The 23,656-nt window shown below is 46.0% G+C and overlaps 1 protein-coding gene across 2 annotated transcripts in view; it reads left to right on the forward strand.

The window, feature by feature from the left end:
- CLIP2 (CAP-Gly domain containing linker protein 2) overlaps positions 1-23,267 on the forward strand; it is a 127,905-nt gene extending 104,638 nt beyond the window's left edge. Inside the window, exons 10-18 of one of the 2 annotated variants that reach the window (XM_039507617.1) lie at positions 2,602-3,546; positions 7,178-7,235; positions 8,761-8,844; positions 9,395-9,551; positions 10,042-10,201; positions 12,039-12,224; positions 12,431-12,537; positions 18,553-18,615; positions 19,933-23,267. In XM_039507617.1, the coding sequence (XP_039363551.1) occupies positions 2,602-3,546; positions 7,178-7,235; positions 8,761-8,844; positions 9,395-9,551; positions 10,042-10,201; positions 12,039-12,224; positions 12,431-12,537; positions 18,553-18,615; positions 19,933-20,077 (1,905 nt within the window). In that variant the 3' untranslated portion in view covers positions 20,078-23,267. The remainder of the gene's footprint in view (positions 1-2,601; positions 3,547-7,177; positions 7,236-8,760; positions 8,845-9,394; positions 9,552-10,041; positions 10,202-12,038; positions 12,225-12,430; positions 12,538-18,552; positions 18,616-19,932) is intronic. The other variant, XM_039507618.1, reaches the window with a different exon arrangement.
- Positions 23,268-23,656: the final 389 nt, after the last annotated feature.

Genomic DNA, 23,656 nt, shown 5'->3' on the forward strand with positions numbered 1-23,656 from the left:
AACTCTGCCAGTAGGCAGCCGCCAACGGGCCGCGTTGCTAAGAGTGAGCACAAGGCCTCTGGTGAATGGTCTTTAATTGGTGCATAGACCTTGTACTGACGCCCGCTGCGCTGGGGTGGATTTCTTCTGTTGTGAAGTGTTCTCACTATCGCCCCCGTTCAAGAAAGCACATAAGCACCTGCTTCAGTCTCCTCGCCTTTAGCGGGACTCAAGCCCCCTTCGTGAATAGGGATGCTTTGCTAAAACGGGCCCGATAAGAGGAGTCCACTGTGTGGCTTAAATAGCCACCATGTAAAATCCCTTAGTAGCCTAGTTCTGTTTGGATGAATTTTCCTGCCCGTTCAGACGTTTATTCTCCTCCCGTTGTGAACTGCCTTTCCTTGTCTTGTACACGGAACATGATGTTGCAGCCTTTTCTCTCTGTTTTCTGCTCTCTCCCCTGTCGTTGTTGTTGTTGTTGTTTTTTCTTCCCTGTGTGTGACCAGACTCAGACGCAGTTGGAGCATGCCCGCATACGGGAGCTCGAGCAGAGCCTGCTGTTTGAGAAGGCACAGGCTGAAAAACTCCTCAGAGAATTAGAGGACACCAGGGTAATCCCAGCCCCACTTGCCCTGCCTGCAGACCCCTGTGCTTGTCAGCTGCATTGATGCCAGCAATGCCTTGTTTTGGATTGTGTTGTTTGGTTTGAGTTTGGGCTTCCATGGTTTTTGTTTCGTTGTTTACTGTATTGGCACTCCCTTTCTGGAAATAGTAGCACCCTATGATTTTGCCTTTGCTTCTTGTGTGGTGGCTCATTTCCTCTGACTTGAGTTTGCTTCTCAACCCCATGACGCCATTCGACATGCGCTCTTCACGACTCACCATTCGATTAACACCGCCAAGTAAATAACAACAATTAAACCTTGCACGGTTCATTTTGCTTCCGGAGGTCCTTTTGAGCTGCAGTAGGAAATAACAGTGTGACAATCAATGTTGCAAACGTCCTTCCTCCTATTGTGGGTGCTGCAATTTGAGATGGAAGATAAGGGTGGAGAGTCTAAATGGAACTGCTCCAAAGTCAGCCTACAGGAGTGGTCACTTGGGTTACTTAGGCTGTCAAGAGGAGCAATACATCAGGGCTTTAAGAGCCTTGTTCGGGGAGGGTGAGGAGAAGGTTTTTCATGAAGGTGTGACGTGGTGGGGAGAGCGGCTGATTTTAAAAAAGACAAGCAGACTGTCAGGACTGCGATGTGGTCAGAGCAGGGCTAGTCGGGCCTAGCGGTCAGAGCCAGAGTCCAAGCCAGGAGTCAGAGCTGGGATCAGGAACCAAGCCAGAGGTCAGAGGAGGAATCAGAAACTGGGGCTCAAGCACGAGTCAGATCCAGTGCAGCTGCCAGTCAGGAGATCTCCCAGTTACTCAGACAACTTCCCTGTGCCACCTTCTGGCTTAAATAGTATGGTCGGGCCAATCGGTGGGGCCAATCATCATCTCCAGTCATGATCCTCGTGGGTGGGGCCTCTGGAAGAGATCAGAGTTCTCCTAGCCCCTCACGTCCAGGAGTTTTGAGTAGGCTGCCTAGTAGCGGCCAGGGTGTGAGGGCTGCGTGGGAGCCTATGGGCCCTTACATTAACTTGTCCGTTGTGAATCTGTAGAGATCACCCAAAAGGCCAGGCTGGAGTCTTCCAAACTGGTGAAAGGGATTTGAGTGCCCAATTTCCATTAAAAATGAGTGGGAGTCAGGCATGCAGATCCCTTAGGCAGCTTTGAAAAATGTCATCCTAAACAAATAAATAGAATGGATCAGTTGTTATGTTTTGGTGCTAAAGGAGTAAATGTTGTAGAATTGTTTTTTACATTTCCTTTTATCAGGTCTGTTGTTCTGTACCCAAAGGTGCCCACGCAACCCAAGACCTCCACCGTGATCAGCAGTCAAATCAGGCCAGAAAGATTAAACTCAGAAAGCTAAGAAGCTACTCAAAACCTGTCATGCAGTGTAACCCATGGCCAGCAGTTTATTATCTTACATCTTCTAGCATTCAACCTTATTTTTACTTTGCTAATAAATTCTAACAAGACTCCATGTGTAAAATTCCTTTTCCTTTTACACCAGGGTAAAGCATAAAGTTGTGAAGGTGCCAGAGGCTCTGAAGAACTGAGCAATAATAGGAAACGTTCATGATGTATACAATCCTGATTTTAATATCTACCATATTCCTGAGTGTACAGTAGTATTTTCTCTGAGTCACCTGGCAAGCAGCCCAGTTCAGAAATATAATGAGATTTCAGGACATTATTTGTAATAAACCCCTGTAACCTTTTAGTAGCTAATACTACAGCAGTTGTTTCAAAGAGACATGTTGTTTCTGATGCAAACCAACGGTTCAAATTGGAAGCATGCATTAAAAATCAGCATAAAGACCTTGATGCAAGAAAGTATTGTTAATTACCCTGGTGCAAAAACTGTAATCGGATTGAGGATGATGTTTTTCTTTTTAAACTTTGGCTAATGTGCTTGGGATTTGATTGTCCCTGGAACACATCTACTAAAGAGAAGCCGACAGCAAGGAAAGGTGAGAACTTACTTTGTGTCTTTCTTTTTTTTTTTTTTTTAATTGTTTTAGTTAACTACGGTAGCAGAGAAGTCTAGAATCCTTCAGCTGGAGGAAGAGCTGAGTGTCCAGCGCAGTGAGGTGGAGGAGCTTAGACAATGCCTAAGAAACTCTCACCAGGCAGAGACCCCTGAGCATAATCTTGGTCTGCAGTCAGAGGCGCTTCGCCTGCGAGACCAGCTGCTGTCTGCCAGCAAGGAGCACCAGAAAGAGAGCAGCCAGCTGAAGGAGAAGTATGAAAAGACCCTGAAGAAGCACCAGCAGGAGATAGAGAAGCTGAAAGCCGTCAATGAAAAATATTCCCAGGAAATCGTTGACCTGAAACACAAAGTTCAACAAGCCACCAATGAGAACATGGGGCTGATGGACAATTGGAAGTCCAAGCTGGACACCTTGGCATCTGACCATCAGAAATCTCTGGAAGACCTCAAAGCCACCCTGAACACAGGCCCTGACACCCAACACAAGGAGATAGTAGAGCTGAAGGCCGTGGTAGAGAGCATAAAGATGGAGCACCAGCTTGAACTGGAGAACCTTAAAGCTAAGCACGATATCGAGACTGCGGTTCACATAAAAGAGAAAGAAAGTCTGAAGCTAAAGTTACAGGAGGCCAGCGACGAAGTGGAAGAAAGCAACAACAACTGGAAAATGCAACTGGAAACCAAAACAAACCAGCACCTTACAGAACTTCAGGACATGAAGGAGAAGTGCCGAGATGCCGAACTGAGAGTGCACGAACTGGAGAAGCTACACAGTGAATATAAAGATCAGGCTCAAGCAATAGCTTTCTTGAAAGAGCAGATTTCTCTGGCTGAGAAGAAGATGTTGGACTATGAGACACTACAGAAAACAGAAGCCCAGAGTAAACAGGAGATCCAAAGATTGCAGGAAAAAGTGCTTGTCTTAGAGAACAAACTGCAGTCCATGGAGGCTCTGCATCCTTCTCAGCATGCCAATGTATGGGTTTGGGCTTTTCTGTTTATGTTGTTTTGTCCCTATTATTCCTCATAGGGCTAACCTGAATTTTGCCCTGTATTATGATTTGCTTGGGCTTCTTGGCTTTAAAGCCATCTGATTATTTTTTTATCCATATCTTTCATTGTTTTTCTGAGCAATCCTATCACATTACTGGGTGGGCCCACGATGGGGGAGGAGGATTAGGCATTGCCTGCTCTGGGTAAAGGAGCCTGTTGTCTCCCTGCTCATGGAAGTGAGGGCACTGGGGAGTTGGACTAGAAGGTGCTTGCTGGCAGCCAGGAGTAGCTAATGCGGAGGCAGTTCATGTGCTTCGCACAGGTGTCGCCATTACAGAAGGGCTGAACAGTCAGGATATAGAGGCAAAGACAGAACCGGTATGAGATTAGGGTATAGCCTGACCTAGGACTTCCCCTGAGGTCATCATTCAGTGGAAGTCAATGGGAGCCATATGGGAGGAAGGCTGCTGTGTGGTTAAGCCAGGAGACTGGTAGCTGGGACATGATGGGTCTATCCTGGCTCTTACACTGACCCGCTGTATGAAGTTGGGAAAGAGCACTTCATTTCTGGTTTTCAGTTTCCTCATCACTGACGGGGGCATCGATAAGTCCCTGTCTGGCAGGATGTTTATAAGGGAAGGTTATAATGGAACAGCTGATGGGGATGGTCTCACAATGGCGGGTGGGGGCGGAGAAGGGAAGTCTGCCAATCAAGGCACTAGTCACACATGACGAAATGCCTGACTTCAAGGTGATTCATCCACATCTTAGTGCTGATGGGAGGACAGGCAGTAACTATCATAACCATGGAGGGATCTGTTTCTTCTGAGCTTATTATATGTTTCTCTAGCCCACCAGCCTTGTTATTCTGATGCTCTGCTGTCTGTCACATGGTAGGTACCCTTCCATCTTTATGAGATGACATAAGGACAAAGGGTCGGTCTGTGACTTATTCACACCACTTGTGCTAGGTGATAGGAAAATCACTGCACAGCCTCTGCGTGTTTGAATCCTCTGCCCGTATTTACACTTTGCACCAGAAGCTAGATAAAAAGAATATTCAAAGCAAGAGAGAGTTCCTGTCACAGTGGGATACAGACAACCAAACACAAGTCTTGGAATATACATTGTTTGCTTGAGAACAGGTATTTGAAAGGTACCCCACTGCTCCAAATTAAGGCCCCAATCCTGCAAACATTTAAGCAAAAACGTGCTTAATATTACTGAGTAGTCCCATCAGTTGCATGGTAGTAAATTTAAGCAGCTGCCTGTGTGTTTGTTAGGTTGAAGCTTAATACTAGTAAAAGAGCATGTGTATTGGGTGTGAAAGAAGGGAAAGGAACAAAAAGAGAAGGCAGAATCTTAAGCATTAATAATGGTATTTGAAGGGTTCTCCAACGTGCATCCTCTCTCCTAGCTAGGCATGGATTCTAAATACAAAGGAGGCAATTCCAAAAGGCATGGCATGGAAAGCTACAGAGCTAGGGCTCCAGCATAGCTCCCCTCAGGGAAAATATACAGGGAGTTCTTTAGTAGAAAACTCCAGTGTCATAGAAAAGAGTTTCTGTCTACATCCAATCCTAACTCCAAAGAAGAGTAAATAAAAAGAAAGAACTGAAGGTCCAATCCAGAACCCATTAAAGTCAATGGAAAGGCACCCATTGACTTTATTAGGCATTCAACTGGGCCTAACATGTCTTGAAGGAACTAACAGTCAGAGAGAAAGCGATCATATTGACTCTCTGATGCAAATTAAGGCCAAGAAAATGCAGCTTGCTCCTGGAATGAACGCATGGACAAAAGCAAGAGACTGTCATTGACGCAGGGTAAATTCTATTTTTTTAAAAATATCTTGGCTAATTTAACAGAACATGAATTATTCAAATATTTAAAATAAACAAATGTATCTTACGACTATACAGACTCTTGCTTTCCCATGCATTCAAACAGGTGCTTCGTGTGTTTTGGTAAGTTGCAGTGAGATGACTTTTGTCACTGAGAATCACCCCAGAGGCAAGTATTGCACCCTCAGACCCTGCTCCTACTTCTGTCAAGTCAGTGACCACAATCCACTAACTGGGCGAAGCCAATGGAACTTAAAAGTGGTTCAAGTTAAGCAGTGCTCAGATGCTTTGCTGTATAGAGGTTTTGGCTATAACTAATCAGTGCAATTGTCCCTTAAGGCCAGGAGTCTAGTGATGGTAGTTAAGTAGTAAGAGGACAGTAGTGTGCATACACTAAAGTGACCCCTAGACAGGGAGAATGTGGAATCCCCTGGGGAAAGAGGAAGAAAGCCAAGTGACTAGATTCCACTCCACGATGGCCAGTGCTTTGGGAGAACAAGCCATAGGTGTGATTGGAGCAAAACCAGTAACAGCGCACCAAGCCGGCCGAGTGCGCACACACCTGTAGCTCATCTCTGAGCCTTTTGACTGTTGTTGTTGCCCTTCATATGGAAGTCGAGCTTTGTTTGTTTTGATGCCACTTACGTTCTCCTAGAGCTGCTGTCGTTTTAAAACAGTCTCCACTCCCTTGCTACGGGTTGCAACAAGATTTGTCATGATGAATGCCTGTGGCGTTAATATCAGAACCATTAGTGCTTCTATGCCACGCTGTTCCTTTAGAAACGTGGCCTCCGCATCCCCCTGTATAAGTGAAAGGTCCTAGGCGGGTCTGCATTGCTCCAAGGTAAGTGAGTTGTTAGTTGGACTAAAATTTCCATGTGGTAAAAATAAGTCTGAAATAAACTGTGAAGAAGGAAAAGCACTGAGACTGCAGTTCAGAAAAGCACTTAAGCATGTGCTGCAGTATTACCTGGAATTGTAGCATGTGTTGAGTCATGGTTGTAAGTCACAGTATTAATTCTGATGCCAGCTTAGAGAGAAACCAAAAGGCAAGTCACACAGAAGGAGTTAGAGACTCCTCAGGCCAGCCTTTACTTCAGGGACTTGCAATTTTGGGGTATCCAACTTGACATCCCTTGAAGGAGCCTGCTTTTCAGAAGGTGCTGAGGACTTGTTCTCTGATAGTCACTGCTCTTTAAGGTGTCTCCAGCTGAGGCCTCAAAAACAGATGTACCCAAAATCCCTAGTACTGATGAAAATAGTGAAAATGACTTCTTATCAGAGATGGTCCAAACCAAAACTCCAGATCGCCCCTCCTATCCCTGAGCTTTGGGGCGTTTGGCACCTGGATCCAGAGTTTGCAAGTTGAGCCCATTCCTAATGATCCCTTTTTGCATACACTGAACTCCAACATTGTTGCATGAAAGTGGAAACTGGGCCCTACTTTGATCAATTGTGGAATTTGGGCCTTCCATTAAGATAATGCCAGCTGTACCCACCTCAGTGCTCAGCTCTCTAAGTGACTTTTATTTTTAAATCATCTCTTTGATTTAAGGATGTAAATCTGATTGGCAAAATATGAAGACCAAAGGACATTGGTGCCAGTGTGTTCCTTATTGTGCCTGCTAGAGTTTTAAATTCACTGACTTTGCTTTGAGTCTACGGGAGAATGATGGTAAAGAGTTAGTGGGCATTTTATGTGTGTGTATATATATATAATATATGTGTGTGTGTGTATATATATGTGTGTATATTTTACATTTATTTCAGATGATTGAAACTAATGATATTTCAGAAGAGAAGATGAAGATGAAGGAGGCTATGGAAGGTAATGAATTTCACTGTCAGAGTGATTGACATGCCGCGTCTTTCACTCTTCTGCTCTAACTGGGAAGAGTTAGGTGAAGTGGGCTTGGGAAGTTCATGTCATCTCTGTGCTTTTGTGTAGGTTGCTCTGGTTGTCTGGCTTTTTCACCTGTGTGGCTGGCATGCCTGTCTGAGCAAATACAGTGGAGGACTCTTATTCCAAAATCTTCCCCCTACACCTACAATATGGGTCAGAACCTTGGCTGGTGAAAATGGGCATTGATCCATTGACTTCAGTAGAATTGCACTGATTTTACAGCAGCTGAATCTGATCCATTGAGTAAAAATCACTCCCATCAGAGGATGGCTAACAGGAATGACGAGGTGCATGTTGCAACTGGCTAGAAGAATTTGGAGTTTTCCCTCTACCTTGCTATAAATCAGATATGAGCCTGAAATGAAACCCCAGATCTAGACACACTTAAACTTTGGATAAGGTTTGATTCAGAGCTGAGTTTCACAGTGGTTTCCATCTCTGTAATGGACCAAACCATAGCTCTGGAGCCAAACAACTCCAGAGGCTGGAAAAATTGTGGCCTGGATCCATGCTTTATGGCTCTGGCCCATCTCTGCTGTGTGGATGTCATCTCTGAACTTGCACGGGTTTGAATTTCACCCTGTATAAATGCCAATTAGTTCATGGAGCGTCTTTCGTGCTCCTTTGGATTCAGGCTAAAATACTTTCATGCCCGGTTCCCTCCTATCCACACACACAAGCTATCATTCTGCCCTCTCTCTCTGTGTCTCTCTCTTCCCCCCTCCCCACACCCTTTCTTTTCTCTGCCCTGCAAATGCCGTGGGGGTGTGTATTTTATAGCAGATCAGATACTTGACTGATAGTTAAGTAACTCGGCTAGGACTCAAGCACTAGGTTTGGGCCCTTTACTGTGTCCAACAGCAAACTGATCTTAAGATGGTCACTGAGTCCATGTATATTTGGCTTCTCTGAATCTAAGCACTGGACAAAACATGGATAAAGTGGTTTAAAAAGCTGTCTCAGACTCAGGATGTTGCAGCACTTCAAATCTAAGGCTTTGATTTGATTGTGTAAATGAGCTGACTCTACGCAACTTCTGTCTTTGCTTTTTCCATCATCCCTGCCTTCCAGGGCAGTAGGTAACAAACGGAATTGCGAGGAAGGCTCCTTTCTGTTTTGCTTTTTCGTAATATTTCGTTCTTCCTTTCTTCACTAGTCATCTGTTGTTTAAGCCCATCCTCTGATGCTGCTTCCTAGCTGCGTGTCTCCACTTCACTTAAGGTCAAATGGGGATGAGATGCTGTGAGACACAAACCAGCTAGTGACTCCCATCTCTGCCTCTCTCTCGAGAGGGTGGACACTTGTATTTGCACCCAGTCATCTGTCTCTAGTCTGGGCCATGGAATCCTAAATGTCTCCATGCCACCGTTGGCCTTTACTGCGTGATCAGGCAAAGCAGTTGCCAAGGATGTAACCCCTTTCTCTCTCTCTCTCTCCCATTCACTTAAAGAACTGCAAGATAAGATGAGTAAAAGAGATAAAGAGGTGTCATCCCTCCTCTCCCAGACTGAAACTCTAAGGGCCCAAGTAAGTGGTAAGTTTCCCTAATCCAGTGCTGGTGGGAACTAGATAGTTTCATTGTGGTCTTTCTGTACCTCCACCATTATAAGAAGAACTTAGGGTTTATACATAAGCAACCTACTAATGTGTGTGCATAAAACATGCAGTTGGCCGTGTATAAGAGGACTGTGCTTAGCAAATGTTTGTCCTTGACGCAACGGGCCCAATTCTACCCCAGAAAGATGCAAGTGCAGCCCGTGGAAGTTATTTGTATCCTGTCGGGAGAGAAGCTGGCCCAATAATCTTAACAAATTGTGAAGCCAAAAGGGATGTAGAAATAAATGCAGCTGAGTTTATAATTTCTGGAATCTCTGCTTATACAGGGCTGCATCCTGAGTGCCGCTGAGCATTTGCAACTCTCATGGACTCCAGTGGCAGCTGCAGATAACTAACTAGGCATAACTAACTAGGGGAAGCCACATGTTGCAAGGAATGGAAATGAAATTGAGAAATGAAGTCATCCAAAAAAGGAATGTAGGTAGGGACTGGTAGACTTTTTTCCTCCCCTCTTATTCTTCCCTTAGCATTGGAAAATAAATGCAAAGCTGGAGAGAAGAAGGGAGATTCTCTGTTGAAGGAAAAGAAGCGGTTGGAAGCTGAACTGGAGACCTTGTCCAGGAAAACGCATGATGCTTCAGGCCAGCTGGTCCTGATTAGCCAGGAGCTACTCAAAAAGGAAAGGTTGGTCTTTTAGAAACTAACTAAAGAGGCTGCAGTGTTATGATCCTTAAGAAGGACCCAGGCATTTGTAAGACACACTCTGAATTTGGCCCTATTCAGAGCATTGCTATTTAACGTACAAAAAAAATATGAGTTGAATGATTGAAACCCAGATTTCAACTTTCCCATCATTAGGATGTTAGGTACTGGTTTAGTGTAACAGTGGCTGAATTATCAAGTGCGCTCAGCTCCTACCACTGTCCCAGGTTTTCAAGACACAGCTCAGTTCCCATTGAGGCACGGAAATAAGTGGCCAAAAAAAAAAAATCAGCATATTGGATGTTGAGCTCTTTTGAAAATCTGTCCTACCGGTGGAGTCCAGCTGCAAAGGCGAGCTGAGTCCTGAGGTGAATTTTTTACACACGCACACGCACACGCACACACACGCTGTGCCCAAAAGACAACCGAATAAATGTTCCCCTTTGTGAGGTTCTCCCCATCCCTCCCTCAGGAGCCTGAATGAGCTGCGAGCTTTGCTGCTGGAAGCAACCCGCCACTCGCCTGGGCCAGAGCGGGACCTGAGCCGAGAGGTGCACAAAGCAGAGTGGAGGCTGAAAGAGCAGAAACTCAAAGACGACATCCAAGGCCTGAGAGAAAAGCTGATAGTGCTGGTGAGAGCAAGGCGCACCCATCCTTGCTGGTTGGCACAGGTGTCTGGGAGGGCTTCACCTAACTCCCGGTCTTCGGGGGGTGACTGTTTGTGGCAGAACAGACAAACATGGGAAGGACTTTTCACAGTCAGGAGATTCTTTTGGTATCATTGAATTTGCCATAATTTTTTGAAATTTGCTGTCATTCAGCAAATTACATTGGGGCTTCCTTTGGTGTCTTGTGTATGTGAACCCAGTCTAAGAAGTGCTGGCTGTCTACAACACCCACTGGGTGTGATTCTGGGAGCTGCGGTGTGCCCTCATCTCCGAGGGCAGGGCGTGTAGAAAAACATTAGAACCTCAGTGTTCCAAAGTGCCTGGTGGTTTTTCATGTGCATTCATGTTTGCATGGCCAATTTAAGACACCCCAAATAGGCCTAAACTTCAGGGGCCGAGCATTCAGAATTCTCTGAAAATCAAGCCTCTGTGAAGTGTCTCAGATTGGGCACCCAACAGTGGAGACATTGGGAATGATTAGTCACTTTTGAACTTTTATCCAGATCGAGGCCTGGTTGCTAATGGAAAGTGCTGTCTGCTGTTAGCAAATCCTTGCAAAATTATCCTGCTGGAAAGCAGGTACTGTCATTTTATTGTGAAACGTCAAAATACAGATTATGACAATACGGAGCCTATGACCTTCCTTCCCAGCCACATTGCTTTGTTCATAGTACGTTGTGTCTTTGACAGAGGAACCGTCTCACACTGTTTATGTCAGCTGGGGCATAGTTTAGCATGCACCTCGTTAGAGTAATCCTAAATGATCTCAGTCCTTCATCAGCATTGGCATTCCCCTTTGTTTTTGAGATGTGCTGTACAGCTGTACTTAGAGAGATCTATACATTTCTATTCAAGGCAGGAGCCTCATTTCATCCGGATTGCCAACCCCAGATGTAAAAATAAAAAAATCATGAATCAAGCCCTGGAAAGTCACGATTTTATTAAAATATATATATATATATTTTATTTGCCCTTTTTTTTGAGCCTTTAGGATGCACCTGGGTCGTCATTTTTTTTTTCCCCATCTTTTTTCTGCAACTGTGATGGCTAGGACTGACTTTTTTTTTTTTTTTTTAATGAAAGTTGAGATTCTCATGTAATCACATGCCTCCGGAAGCTGGGGCTTTAAGAAAAATGCCAACTACCATGAGACTCATAATAAAATTGAGAGAGTTGTCTTATTTGAATGATGTAAAATGGCACGCACACTTATAGTGCTGTAAAAATAATATAATCTGCATAACTGAGGCCTCACATACCTACACTTATTTTCAAGGGATTGTTTAAAAAAAAAATCTTGGCAATACTTCCTTTCCATCTCAACCAATAGCTCAAAAATAGCATTTTTTTGTCTATATTCATTGCGAGGCATCAGATTTCCTAAAATACAATAGTAAGAGAAGACTAGGAAGAAAATACAAAGTTGCTTGTTTCCCCCTGTTGTTTGTTCCTGGATAAGGGGATAGAGGAAGATCCCAGTGGATAAGAAGAGCTAATGAGACTTAATGGTTTTTTTCAGATCTAGTTTTGCCTTTGTGTGATTCCAATAGACGGCAGCGACCTCTAGAGGTAGAGACTTGAGTAATTGACTGATCTCAGCTAGCCACAAATCTGAGTAGCTCATTGTTGCATTTAATACTTGGTTCTCTCCAAACTTGCAGTCTGCTCTGATCTGTTATTGAAATCAGAGTTTGGTACTAGTCACCCTCAAGTGTATTCTACCCCTAGTTTCTATGTTGTTACCAGAGTCTAACCTGCTCCCCTGTTGTTGTTGTTTTTTTTTAAACCTTTAAATGTCAAGGATAAAGAGAAATCGGTAACAGATCAAAGGCGATACTCCCTCATTGACCCTTCGTCAGAGTCTGAGGTTCTCCGGCTGCAGCACCGACTGGTCAGCACGGAGGATGTCCTACGGAATGCACTGGAGCAGGGTCAGCAAATGGAGAAACTCCTGGAGGCCATGAGGAGTTCTTCGGAGAAAACACAGGTAGTGCACTCCCCGCACCGGAGCAGCGAGTTACCTGATCGCTCGCGCCACGGCAGTGACATGCCCAGAGCAATGCTCTGGTGGGGCCCCACACCACCAAAGAAAACAAACTGGCGGTGTAGGTAGTGATTCAGTAGGGAGCCCTCCTCCCTCTGAGGGAACAAAGCATCATGGGTGCAGTGTTTGCTACAGATTCTGTTTTTCAGGTGAGATCTAAAACCAACTGCATGACTGTGTGTGGATCATTAAAGATCCTCTGGCACCCTTCACAAGAACCGGATGTTAGTCCCAGTATCCTGCACCAAATTCCAGTGTGGGTAATTACAGTCGACCTATTTAAATGGTAACTTCACGTGTACAGTATCTCTTCATTTCATATGTGTATAGCATTGATTTCCTTTCTTACCCTGTAAATACGGTGCTGCTGGATGGTTTTTAGACACCTACTAGGCTTCACACCAGAGTTGGATGCATTCATGGGTATAGAAAGGGAATGTGTGTGGGGGGGTGTACCTCTACACTTCAGGCAAGGGGTAATTTCCAGCTCGCCTAGACATATCCGCGCTAGCTCTAATTGAGCTAGTGCACTAAAAATAGCACCGTAGCCATGGCGACGTAAGTTTCAGGAGGGGCTAGCGGCCTGAGTGTGTACCTATGGTCTCAGATGGGATCATACTCAGTTGGCCAGACCTTCCTGCTGCGTGCGCTGATGTGGCTACATTGTTAGCACTCCTCAAGGTAGGGATTACACCTCCAAAGTGGAGCCAGGCCTGTGTGTCTGTATCTAGATGGGAATAACCATTGGGAACAGCCTAATAACAGTTTTCTTTCTAGCAGCGACCCTGGCTGGGTTTTCACTTGGCCTCAAGGAGAGAGCGAGACTGACTTTATCTCTTTGTTTATATTAACGCCCTGTTCCTGACTTATAGGCTAAGACTATTTTTCATTGTTTATCTCCTTTAAAATGATACATGAAAAGTGAAAAAGATGGTTTTATGTCATCCCTCTTCTTCGTTCTCATCAGAATTCACTTTCCCTGTCACCCCTCAACACATACTTCTTCAGTTTCCAAGTGCTTCAATAGAGATCCAGCTGGGAAAGGTTTTTCCGTCTCTCTTGCCAGTTCCCTCAGAACTCTGGCATCTGACCAACCCCCTGAGTCAGGTACAGTCCAAAACGGGTCCGTCTCTCGAACACCTGCTACAGAATCCTTCTGATTTCCTCCAGTACTTCCTTTGCCTCCCCTGGGAAACTTAGAACGGCTTCCAGCATCTCTCCTGCATCCTCTGCTGTGAAAGCGGAGGTTGAGAATAGATTTAAATGATCTTGGCATGCTCAACCTTTTCTGTCATTTGCCCTTAGTGTAGCTGAGATCCAACCGATTGTCCCCGGGAGCTGCTTCTGTGGAAAGGCCCTGTTGTTTACATTAAGCTCTGTCATTCTCTGTCTTTTGCTTTTCGGACCGCGTTTTCTCTGAACTCGAGTCTACAATCAGTTTACATCTCGTAGAGACCTGGTGTGTTTACACCTTACATGTGTTCCTTTGATTGAATGTTTCCTCATCTACCTTGTCCTAAAAATGTTCATCTCTTACAGCAAGTGCATGCTGCTAATAATGCACATTCGGAAGGATATTTAATACTGCATGATATGACCAAACCATTACGCACAGAGGCTAGGGCTGGATCCTCTGCCATGCTGTGCTGTTACAGGTCCAGGTACTTTATGGCAGGCAGTCTGGACCAATGGATATCCTGCTTCTCTCCCCAAGTGCAGAACACCACAAAGCCCACTACAGGCGGGGAAGGGATAGGTCAGGGGTTTGAGCATTGGCTTGCTAAACCCAGGGTTGTGAGTTCAATCCTTGAGGGGGCCATTTAGGGAACTGGGGTTAAAAAAACCCAACAAAACTGGGGATTTGTCCTGCTTTGAGCAGGGGGTTGGAGTAGATGACCTCCTGAGGTCCCTTCTAACCCTGATATTCTATGAGTCTATGAACACTTAGTGATCCAATCAGAGGCCTGGGCTCCATTGTAATAGGTGCTGTACAAACACACAATAGAAGGATGGTGCCTGCCCTGAAGAGAGGACGGTGCCTGCCCTGAAGAGAGGACTAGTCTAAGACAAGAATGCCTGGTTTGGCATAGATGATTCCTCTGCACACAGAAGAGTGGGAAAAGCAGCCACCCATCTTGTGTGAGATAGAGCTGTGTATTTTTCATTCCGTATCTCACACCACAGCTGTAGCTTTGTTGTAGTCCAAGCCATAATGCAATCCTGCCAGTGTCTCCAGAGTTATTTTAGCTTCTCTTGTAATCACCATGTCGTAAACTAAAATGTGTCACGATGGCTGCAATACCCAGTAGTATGGTGGCTATTGTCCCCCTTGGAAGGAATGTTAAACCCTGTCGGTGCTAAGAGATCTTCCTTTCACTTCTCCTTCTCCAGAAATGGTATTTATTTCTATTTTTCCTGAAAGGAGGAAATATCTCTGCAATTCCTGCCTGTTGGCACAGGGAAATCTTTCTCTCTTTTTCATAGAATATTTTTACATGATTTTTTACTTTGTTCCATGTTATTTATTTGTATTACAATAGCACTCGGAGGCCCCCTCAGTGTGCCAGCTACTGTGTACACACAAACGGAAAGAGTCACAGCCAGTGCTGTGTGTGTGCACACACGCACACACACAAAAAGAGTCACAACCAGTGCTGTACGTACACACACACACACACACACACACACACACACACACACACACACACACACACACACACACACACACACACACACACACACACGAGTCCCTTACCCCCGGAACTAACCAGCTAAATATACAGGACAAAGGGTGGCAGAAAGGAAATATCTCCAATATATAGATGATAACTGAGGCACAAAGAGACTAAGGGACAGATTTTTAAAGGTATTTAAAAATACCTGTGCTCAGCATTGCAATGTCTAACTGATTTAGGAGCCTAAATCTCTTTTTCAAGAGGGATGATGGACTTAAGGACAAAATCCCATTGACATAGATGGTAGTTAGATTCCTTAGTGCCTAAATCCCTTTTAAAATGAGATTTAAGCTCCTAAATCTGATGTTGCAACACTGCGTGCAGCAACGCCTAAATACATTTAAAAACCTGGGCCTAAATGGCTCGTTCAGGGTCACACAGCGAGTGTGCGGTGGGGTCACGACTGAACCCCCATCTCCTGAGTGTCAGTGCAGTGCCTGAACCGCAGACCAGCCTTTCTCTCTGACAGGAGAGGGACGTCCAGGGGTTTAAGGATAAGGCCAAGGACTTTGAGCCCTTAAATGGAGGCCAGTGGGCACAATGGGATGGACTGAAACACTCTTGGACTCTAGTTGTGCTTGGCTAGATACCGAGTTTCAGTGTAAGCCCATTCCACTCCGCTCTCTCCCTGACCTACAGAAACAATCATCCCTAAGACGACAGTAGCCATTTCAGGGGGACCCAGCTTGCCCCTTGTCTCTCAGCTGCACGGCCTTCACTTTGCGACACTCTAAAGTAGGAAATTGCTCATTACCACAAGATGCTGCTGCTTTCCCTTTGCAGGCTTATCAGCCGACATGCTCTGGATTCCCTTGACATGCATGGCTGGCTTTGCTATTAGACAAGGAGCTGCGGTGTAATAGCACTGTCTCCATCTCGTTGTCAAGTAACTGGCACTTTACTGTTGCCGTGGCCATGACTACGGCTAGGTATTAGCCTGTAATAAAACAAAAAACTCCACATACTGCATGTCTTTGGAGACCCTGATCTCATAGCTTTACAGGAAATGACAAGGATTTGGCACTCAAGCTTCTTCTCAAAGAATTTGTAATAATTGCTCTGGGAGATTTTATTTAGTTTCTAGCAAATTACATTCCAGCTTATTCATTCCCAGCGACCTTGTACTCGGCGAAGTTCAAGCCTTTAATATGTAGTGTTGGATGCGGCTGCCACTCAAGGCACAGGCTGCGTGTCTTCTGCAGGGACTGGGGAATTTACTGTATTGCAGAAAATTGGAGCGCCCTGTAAATGCTGGGATGAAGTAACCTGGGACATTACTCCAGAGTGATTGATTGTCATGTGAGAAGCAATACCAAGTGCAGTTAGGAATGATCACTGGGCAAACAGGTTCCTTTTAAAGGCTCAACCTGAATTTCTAGGATCTAAGCTTCCAAAACGCAGCCTGGCCTTTCTTCTCTCTAGCTGTGTCTGCCCGTACTAGCTTAGTAGCCCTGAGTCACTACTGGTTGTAGCAAGACGGGAAGCTGTAGTGTAGACAGAGCTCAAGGGTATATGCAATGATAGTACCCGGAAAGATAATGGAGCAAATAATAAAGCAATCAAGTTGCAAACATCTAGAAGATAGTAAGGTGATAAGTAACAGTCAGCATGGATTTGTCAAGAACAAATCGTGTCAAACCAACCTGATAGCTTTCTTTGACAGGGTAACAAGCCTTGTGGATAGGGGGAAGTGGTAGATGTGGTATATCTTGACATTAGTAAAGCTTTTGATATTGGAGCGTCTCATAACAAACTAGGAAAATGTAATCTAGATGGAGCTACTATAAGGTGGGTGCATAACTGGTTGGAAAACCATTCCCAGAGAGTAGTTATCAGTGGTTCACAGTCGTGCTGGAAGAGGATAATGAGTGGGGTCCCGCAGGAATCCGTTCTGGGTCTGGTGCTGTTCAATATCTTCATCAATGATTTAGATAATGGTATAGAGAGTACACTGATAAAGTTTGCGGACAATACCAAGCTGGGAGGGGTGGCAAGTGCTTTGGAGGATAGGATTATAATTCAAAATGATCTGGATAAACTGGAGAAATGCTCTGAAGTAAATAGGATGACATTCAATAAGAACAAATGCAAAGTGCTGCACTTAGGCAGGAACAATCAGTTGCACACATACAAAATGGGAAATGGCTGCCTAGGAAGGAGCACTGTGGAAAGGGATTTGGGGGTTATAGTGGATCACAAGCTAAATATGAGTCAACAGTGTAACACTGTTGCAAAACAAGTGAACATCATTCTGGGATGTATTAGCAGGAGGGTTGTAAGCAAGACGTGAGAAGTCATTCTTCCGCTCTACTCCGCACTGATTAGGCCTCAAGTGGAGTATTGTGTCCAGTTCTGGGCACCACATTTCAGGAAAGATGTGGACAAATTGGAGAAAGTCCAGAGAAGAGTAACAAAAATGATTAAAGGTCTAAAATACATGATGTAGAGGGAAGATTAAAAAAACTAGGTTTGTTTAGTCTGGAGAAGAGAAGACTGAGAGGGAACATAACAGTTTTCGAGTACATAAAAAATTGTTACAAGGAGGAGGGAGAAAAAATGTTGTTCTTAACCTCTGGGAATAGGACAAGAAGCAATGGGCTTAAACTGCAGCAAGGGCAGTGTAGGTTGGACATTAGGAAAAACTTCCTAACTGTCAGAGTGGTTAAGCACTGGAATAAATTGCCTAGGGAGGTTGTGGAATCTCCGCCACTGGAGATTTTTAAGAGCAGGTTAGACAAACACCTGTCAGGGATGGTCTAGATAATACTAGTCCTGCCATGAGTGCAGGGGACTGGACTAGATGCCCTCTCATGGTCCCTTCCAGTCCTATGATAGTTAAAGCTCCAGAGCCCCGTCTCCACTATAACATCCACCCATGCTGCCATCAGCAATGCACTGGTGGTGGATTCACAGCTGTCAATCTTGTCAGTGTAGAAAGGACTCTGAATGAAAGCTGGCATGCCATAGTCATACACTTCAGCCCTCGTCTCATGCTGGTTATATTGTAGTTGCAAAGGATGAGGACACTGTTCTCACTGCTAGAGAGCCACGATCAACATTGAACTCGGTTGTGTTTTTAAAGGTAGAAACAAAAGCCTATTCTGCCTGGCTGACTCATCTCTAGAGATGTTCGGCACTAAGTGGTGACTCCGCACTGTTTCTGTCGTGCCTGGTATCCCGAAGAACTCAAATCACTTTGCAGATTAACAAATCCAACAGCATGAGGCAACGCTACCCAGGAGTTGAGTGCAAGGAATGGGACCTTGCCCAGTTGAAACTACTGGGGAAAATTCCATTGCTAGGAAGAATGTAATTGCCCCCCTCCCCCGCCCCCCCGGGGAATTGGCCAGGATGCAGAGGTTAAGAATTCCTTGCCAAGACCACCATGGGAGCTTTAAATTCTAATTTCCCAGCATACAGCAGTTAATATCAAATCTGTTTGAAGGGGAGTTAGTTTAGTTTTTCAAAGTTTCTGGGGAGTTTGATGCTTTTTATCAGTGCCCATCTTCAACCAAGTCTCATCTGTTCTGTTACAGACTCTTGGAAACTCGGGATCTGCTAATGGGATCCATCAACAGGATAAATCCCACAAGCAGGAGGTGGGTTATACAATACTGAGCTATTTGAATAAAAAAACGCCCATCCAGGACTTCTTCCGTGGGGTCTCGCTGTGCCAGTGGCACGTCTCACGCTGAGCTCATCCCTTGGAGCGTGGCTCTGACCATGACGTTCCACAGCAAGAACAATGGGCTTTGCATAGCTGTCATTCCCGAGTGCACTAAAACCAATTCCCCACAGCTGGGACTGGCCTGAAATTGAAAGTACAGATTTCAGCTGTTGCTGGAGGCTTTGAAAACTCTGGGTCCTAGAGCTTCCAGTTTACAAAAAAGAAAAGAAAAACCATGCAAAGCAATTGGTAATGTGCACACTGTGATGCCTTGGACTATTGACCTGGTGCAGCTGAAAAGTTCCATATGCATCTTCCATATTGGACAGTTCTCCCAGATCAGCACTCGTGTGTCTCTCTTCCCATGTCAGCACAAGTTAGAACCTTCCTTAGTTCAGCAGATCTCTGTGTATTTCACAGTATAGACCATTATGGGAGAGGCTTACTTTTATGCTCTCTCAGGTTCTCAGAGCCTAGGGAGAAGGTCCATGGTCTCAGAATTTTGTCTCCTCACTGGTAGCATGGGTCAGATTGATTAAGTACCTGGTACCTTGCAGTGGCATGGCCATTTCCCCCTGGTTGCAGATTGTCCTTGTCTGCAGAAAAATGACCATCCTCCCCTCTTCGGACTCCTTCTTCTGAAGCATTAGGGATGGCCAGGGCTGGAGATGGGACATTGGACAGGAAGGGCCAGAGCTCTGAGATGGCACCAAGCATTTTCTCTCTCAGATGCTTGACGGGCTGGTTCTTGCTCACACGCTCAGGGTCTAGGCATTCGCGATGTGGTGGGGGTCCAGAAGGAATTTCCCCCTGGTCAGATTGGCCTTGGGGGGGAGGTCAGTTTCGCCATCCTCTGCGGTGTGTGAGTGCAGGTCACTTGCCAGGGTTACCTGGGTTTTTCTTGCTTAAGCATTTCCCTGTCTTTGCAGTGGCCTTGTGCCTTGGTGCACCTCAGTCCCCACTGTTCTCTGCCGGTGACACATAATGGTCAAGTCTCCTGTGGGCTGTAATACTTTGGTCTAATTTCAATGGTTGGGTTTAGTGTGCGGGTGCTGGGTGGTGTTGGTGGCCTGTGATGGTGGACAGGAGGTTAGACTAGATGATCTGGTGGTCCTTTAACTGTATGGCTCTATGAAGTTTGCTGACTTCCTTGGATAAATAGCCAGAGAGTTTGGTAACCTAGATCTACCTTGATCACATATTCATTGCCAAGGCCCCTGTTTTCCTAACACAGTCTCATTTCTTCCAGGAGAAGCACTGATAGAGAAGAAGAGGTGGAGAGAATCATTTCATGCCCGTATCTACTTCTGCGCACCAACGGGAAAAGGATGCACCTCCTAAAGACTAGCGACAGTATTTTAACTTTAAAAACAGGACTGTTTATAATGTACTAACTGACCTAAGTAGGACAATCCCCTGGTTCGTATTTTCCAAGACGAGCATCATTCCAGAAGGAGCGGTATGGAAACCTACCTGTGTAAAGATCCTTTTGTTTTGCTTTCTTATCCGTATCGGTTTTGACTGTGGAATTTGTATCGGCCGAGTGAACAGTCTCCATTCATCCCACCTGAACAATGTGGTCTGGTTGAGAGCTGATGGTGGCTGAAACTTCATCAATGATTCCTAGACCCCTAGAGGAAATGCAAAAAGGTTTGCTTGGGGCATTAGAAAATTCCTAAGTCTGTTCCCAAAGGCTGCACTCTCCACGCCAGGTAATCCCTGTCCCTCTCCCCCCACCCACCCACTCACATAGTATGATGAACTACAGAAATGAGTCAGACCTACTAGGCTGGCTGTGCTCAAGCCAGTAAGAATGGATCGTAGAAGAGCTGTTGGGACAGTCCTCCCCCTTCCCTGCATAGAAGACCTCTCAGCGGTAGACCATGGAAACTCCCCTTAATACTGTATGATAGCACAGGTGGTACCTCATCTGATTTCAGATGATATAATTTATTTCAGCTGTTTGTGAGTCAGTGTTTACTCTGAGTTGATGAAGGGGAGGGAGCCTCTGGTGGGGGTGAGTACAGGTCTCCTTAGCCTCTCTCCTCCGAGAGATCTCTTAGCAGGACTGGCTGTGCCGGGGCCCAGAGCCAGGGCCCAGGGGTATGTTGTGGCATATGGTAGCTCTGCAGGCCCGTACACAGCAAAGCTTTGGAGGCAGCTGGCTAGAACCTTTTGTATACCTGTTTGTGAGGGTCTGGGTAGAAAACCCACACACAGGATGTAGTTGCATCGGACAGAGGCTGCTAGGCTCTGATTCCCTCTCCACTGCTATCCACAGAATTGTAATCACTAGCTGGGAGGGTTGGGCTGCCTTGCATTAGGCTGCTTGGGGGCTGCCCCTACCAGTCTCAGCTGTCTTTGGTTCTTCAGTACAGTATCTGGCGGGAGAGGGCTAACACGTTGCTGTGAGGCAGAGACTGAGGATGATAGTTAAACAAAGGCCCCGTCGAGCAGGAAAGCTCCCGCTGTAACCAGAGCAGATTTCTGTTCTTTTCTCCATTTGCTGGGCACCTCAGACTCCCCCTATTTGCTGTAAGTGAGAGATTGGGGTGCAGGTTTGGGCCCCAAAACAACGCTGAGGGTCACATTTTTAAAGCAGGAGCTCCAAGCCATGTGCACAGAAATCCAAGCACAACGGAGCACCCGGATTTGCACAAAGAACTGTTGCCATTATGAGTGCAGAGAGCCAGTTGGGCACCTCTGTATCCATCTGCAATAACTGTCCATGCAGTAGGGGGAACCCCATTGCCTGTGTGTATTTGCACATGGACCGGTCCCTATTCCAAGGGCTGTATTCTAGTCTCAGTCTTTGCACTAAACTCCCATTGGGCTGAATGGGATGATACTTGGGTGGAGTGAGGGTGGAATATGGTCCTAAGTGCCTGAGACAAACCCCTTGCTCTGAAAAGTAGCATCCACCTTTCGATGCCCTGGGAGCAGAGGGAGCAGCAGCAGATTCTTAGACTCCATTCAAATCCCTGATGGGGATGGGGCAGTTTCCCAAGGGGGGCATTAGTACCTGGAAGGAGGGGCAGGGCTTGGATTGACATATTGCAGCACCAGTGAAATGACTAATATTTAATGGTTCTGGGGGAGAAAAGGTTCATCATGGAAACAAACGACTGTTCTTGATGCTGTTTGATCCTTCCCCCCACCCTCCTCCGAGGGAATTAATTGCAGAATCCCTTTTCGGAGGTACACAAATCAAATTGTTTCCTATTTCTCTGGAAATGCAGCATTTTGGCCATATTTACCGTATCGCAGCCAAAGGATGTTAGGGTGTGAACCATTCAGTCTCTCCTCTGGGTGTCCCTGTGCCTCTCTGAAATGCCTAGGTCAAGTCCACCTCTCTGCTCCACCGTCCAGCTCTCCGCTGCATATCCTGGGCTAGAACTCCCATGGACGTGGACAAGAGCTCCCAGGACATGGCATAGGCGTTGACGTCCTGTGAAGCAGAACCATTGCACCTGAGCTGGGAATCTGGCCCTTCGTTTTCCTGTTTGATTTTTCTTCAGCCACTTTTGGCTACTCTGAAATTCTCCAGCCGCACAGAGTCTGGGGCAGCTTGAGGCAAACTGGGAAAGAGCTTTGCCCCACCCCTCCAAGTCTGCTGCACTAGGGAAGCCGCTAAGCCCTTTTCACCTGGTGGGGATGGTGGAGACCGGATCTGTTTCAATGGTTGAGATAAGGAGGTGGGTTCAGGAAAGTGAGGCATGTTGGGAGAAGAAGCCTAAATTTGGCTAATGAGTTCAGAGGGTTAGCGGGAGTTCAGGTGGGACAGGACCTGCCGTGTGGAGCCAGACCCCTCTACCTGCATAGAAGAATAAAGCACTAATCATTGCCTCAGGCTTGGATTTTCAAAGAGCCTGAGGGACTTAGGAGTCAAAAGCCTATTGATAGACAATGGGACTTGTCACCTGACTCCCCTAGTCTCCTTTGAAAATCTCAGCACAAGTGTGTAAAATGTAATAACCAAGCAAAACTCATGATCAGCAGGAGGTGCCATTTCGATCATTTGGGAGTGGTATTTTCAAAAGTGTCCAGCATTGGCTGCCTGACTCTGCGCCTGCTGAAATTAATGGTCAGATGCCCACTGACATCAATGGGAGCGTTCGGGGCAATGCCACGGGCTTCGGAAAATGCCTTCCAGGGCTTAGGGAAGGCAGCACCCAGGTGAGTGCACAGGAGTTCATGGGACTTACCAAGTGGGAAGGGGGGGGGTTGATTTTGTAATCAATCTATATTTATTTTCTGTCTAGTTTACAAGTGACAAGCCCCCATTATTTAAAGAGGATTAAATAGCAACTTTCTGCGTCGCTTTGCAACCCTCCTGCTTCCCCAGGTTCAAACAGGAGCTGGGAGGTGTGCTCCATGGGCTGGGCTGAATGGGCACCGCCTTGATTGAAACCAGAGGAGAATTTGACCTATCAAGATGTCCCAGGCCAGTGCACCTGAGCCCATTCAGTGACAGGGAGAAGGTAGAAGAGAGCCTGCTTTGTAAGCTGGCTTCGACTGTCTTCTCAGGGCTTGGCTACACTTACAAATTTGCAGCGCTGCAGCAGGGTGTGAAAACACACCCTCTCCAGCGCTGCAAATTGCGGCGCTGCAAAGCGCCAGTGTGGTCAAAGCCCCAGCGCTGGGAGCGCGGCTCCCAGCGCTGTATGTTATTCCCCACAGGGAGGTGGAGTACGGACAGCGCTGGGAGAGCTCTCTCCCAGCCCTGGCGCTTTGACTACACTTAGCGCTTCAAAGCGCTGCCGCGGCAGCGCTACCACGGCAGCGCTTTGAAGTACAAGTGTAGCCAAAGCCTTAGGATCTAATGCTCGCTAGGATGTAACTGAGGGCATAGTCCTTAAGGGGAGAGTAGCCTTCCAAGGAAAGGCCTGGATGGCCTTACCACAGCAATGGGCTGCACTGAATCACATGCTGTCCCGCAGGCTCTGAGTTTGCTGTTTTGGAAAGAGATCTCT

Source organism: Mauremys reevesii, linkage group 20 (genome assembly GCF_016161935.1).
Source record: "Mauremys reevesii isolate NIE-2019 linkage group 20, ASM1616193v1, whole genome shotgun sequence".
NCBI classification, from domain to species: Eukaryota; Metazoa; Chordata; order Testudines; family Geoemydidae; genus Mauremys; species Mauremys reevesii.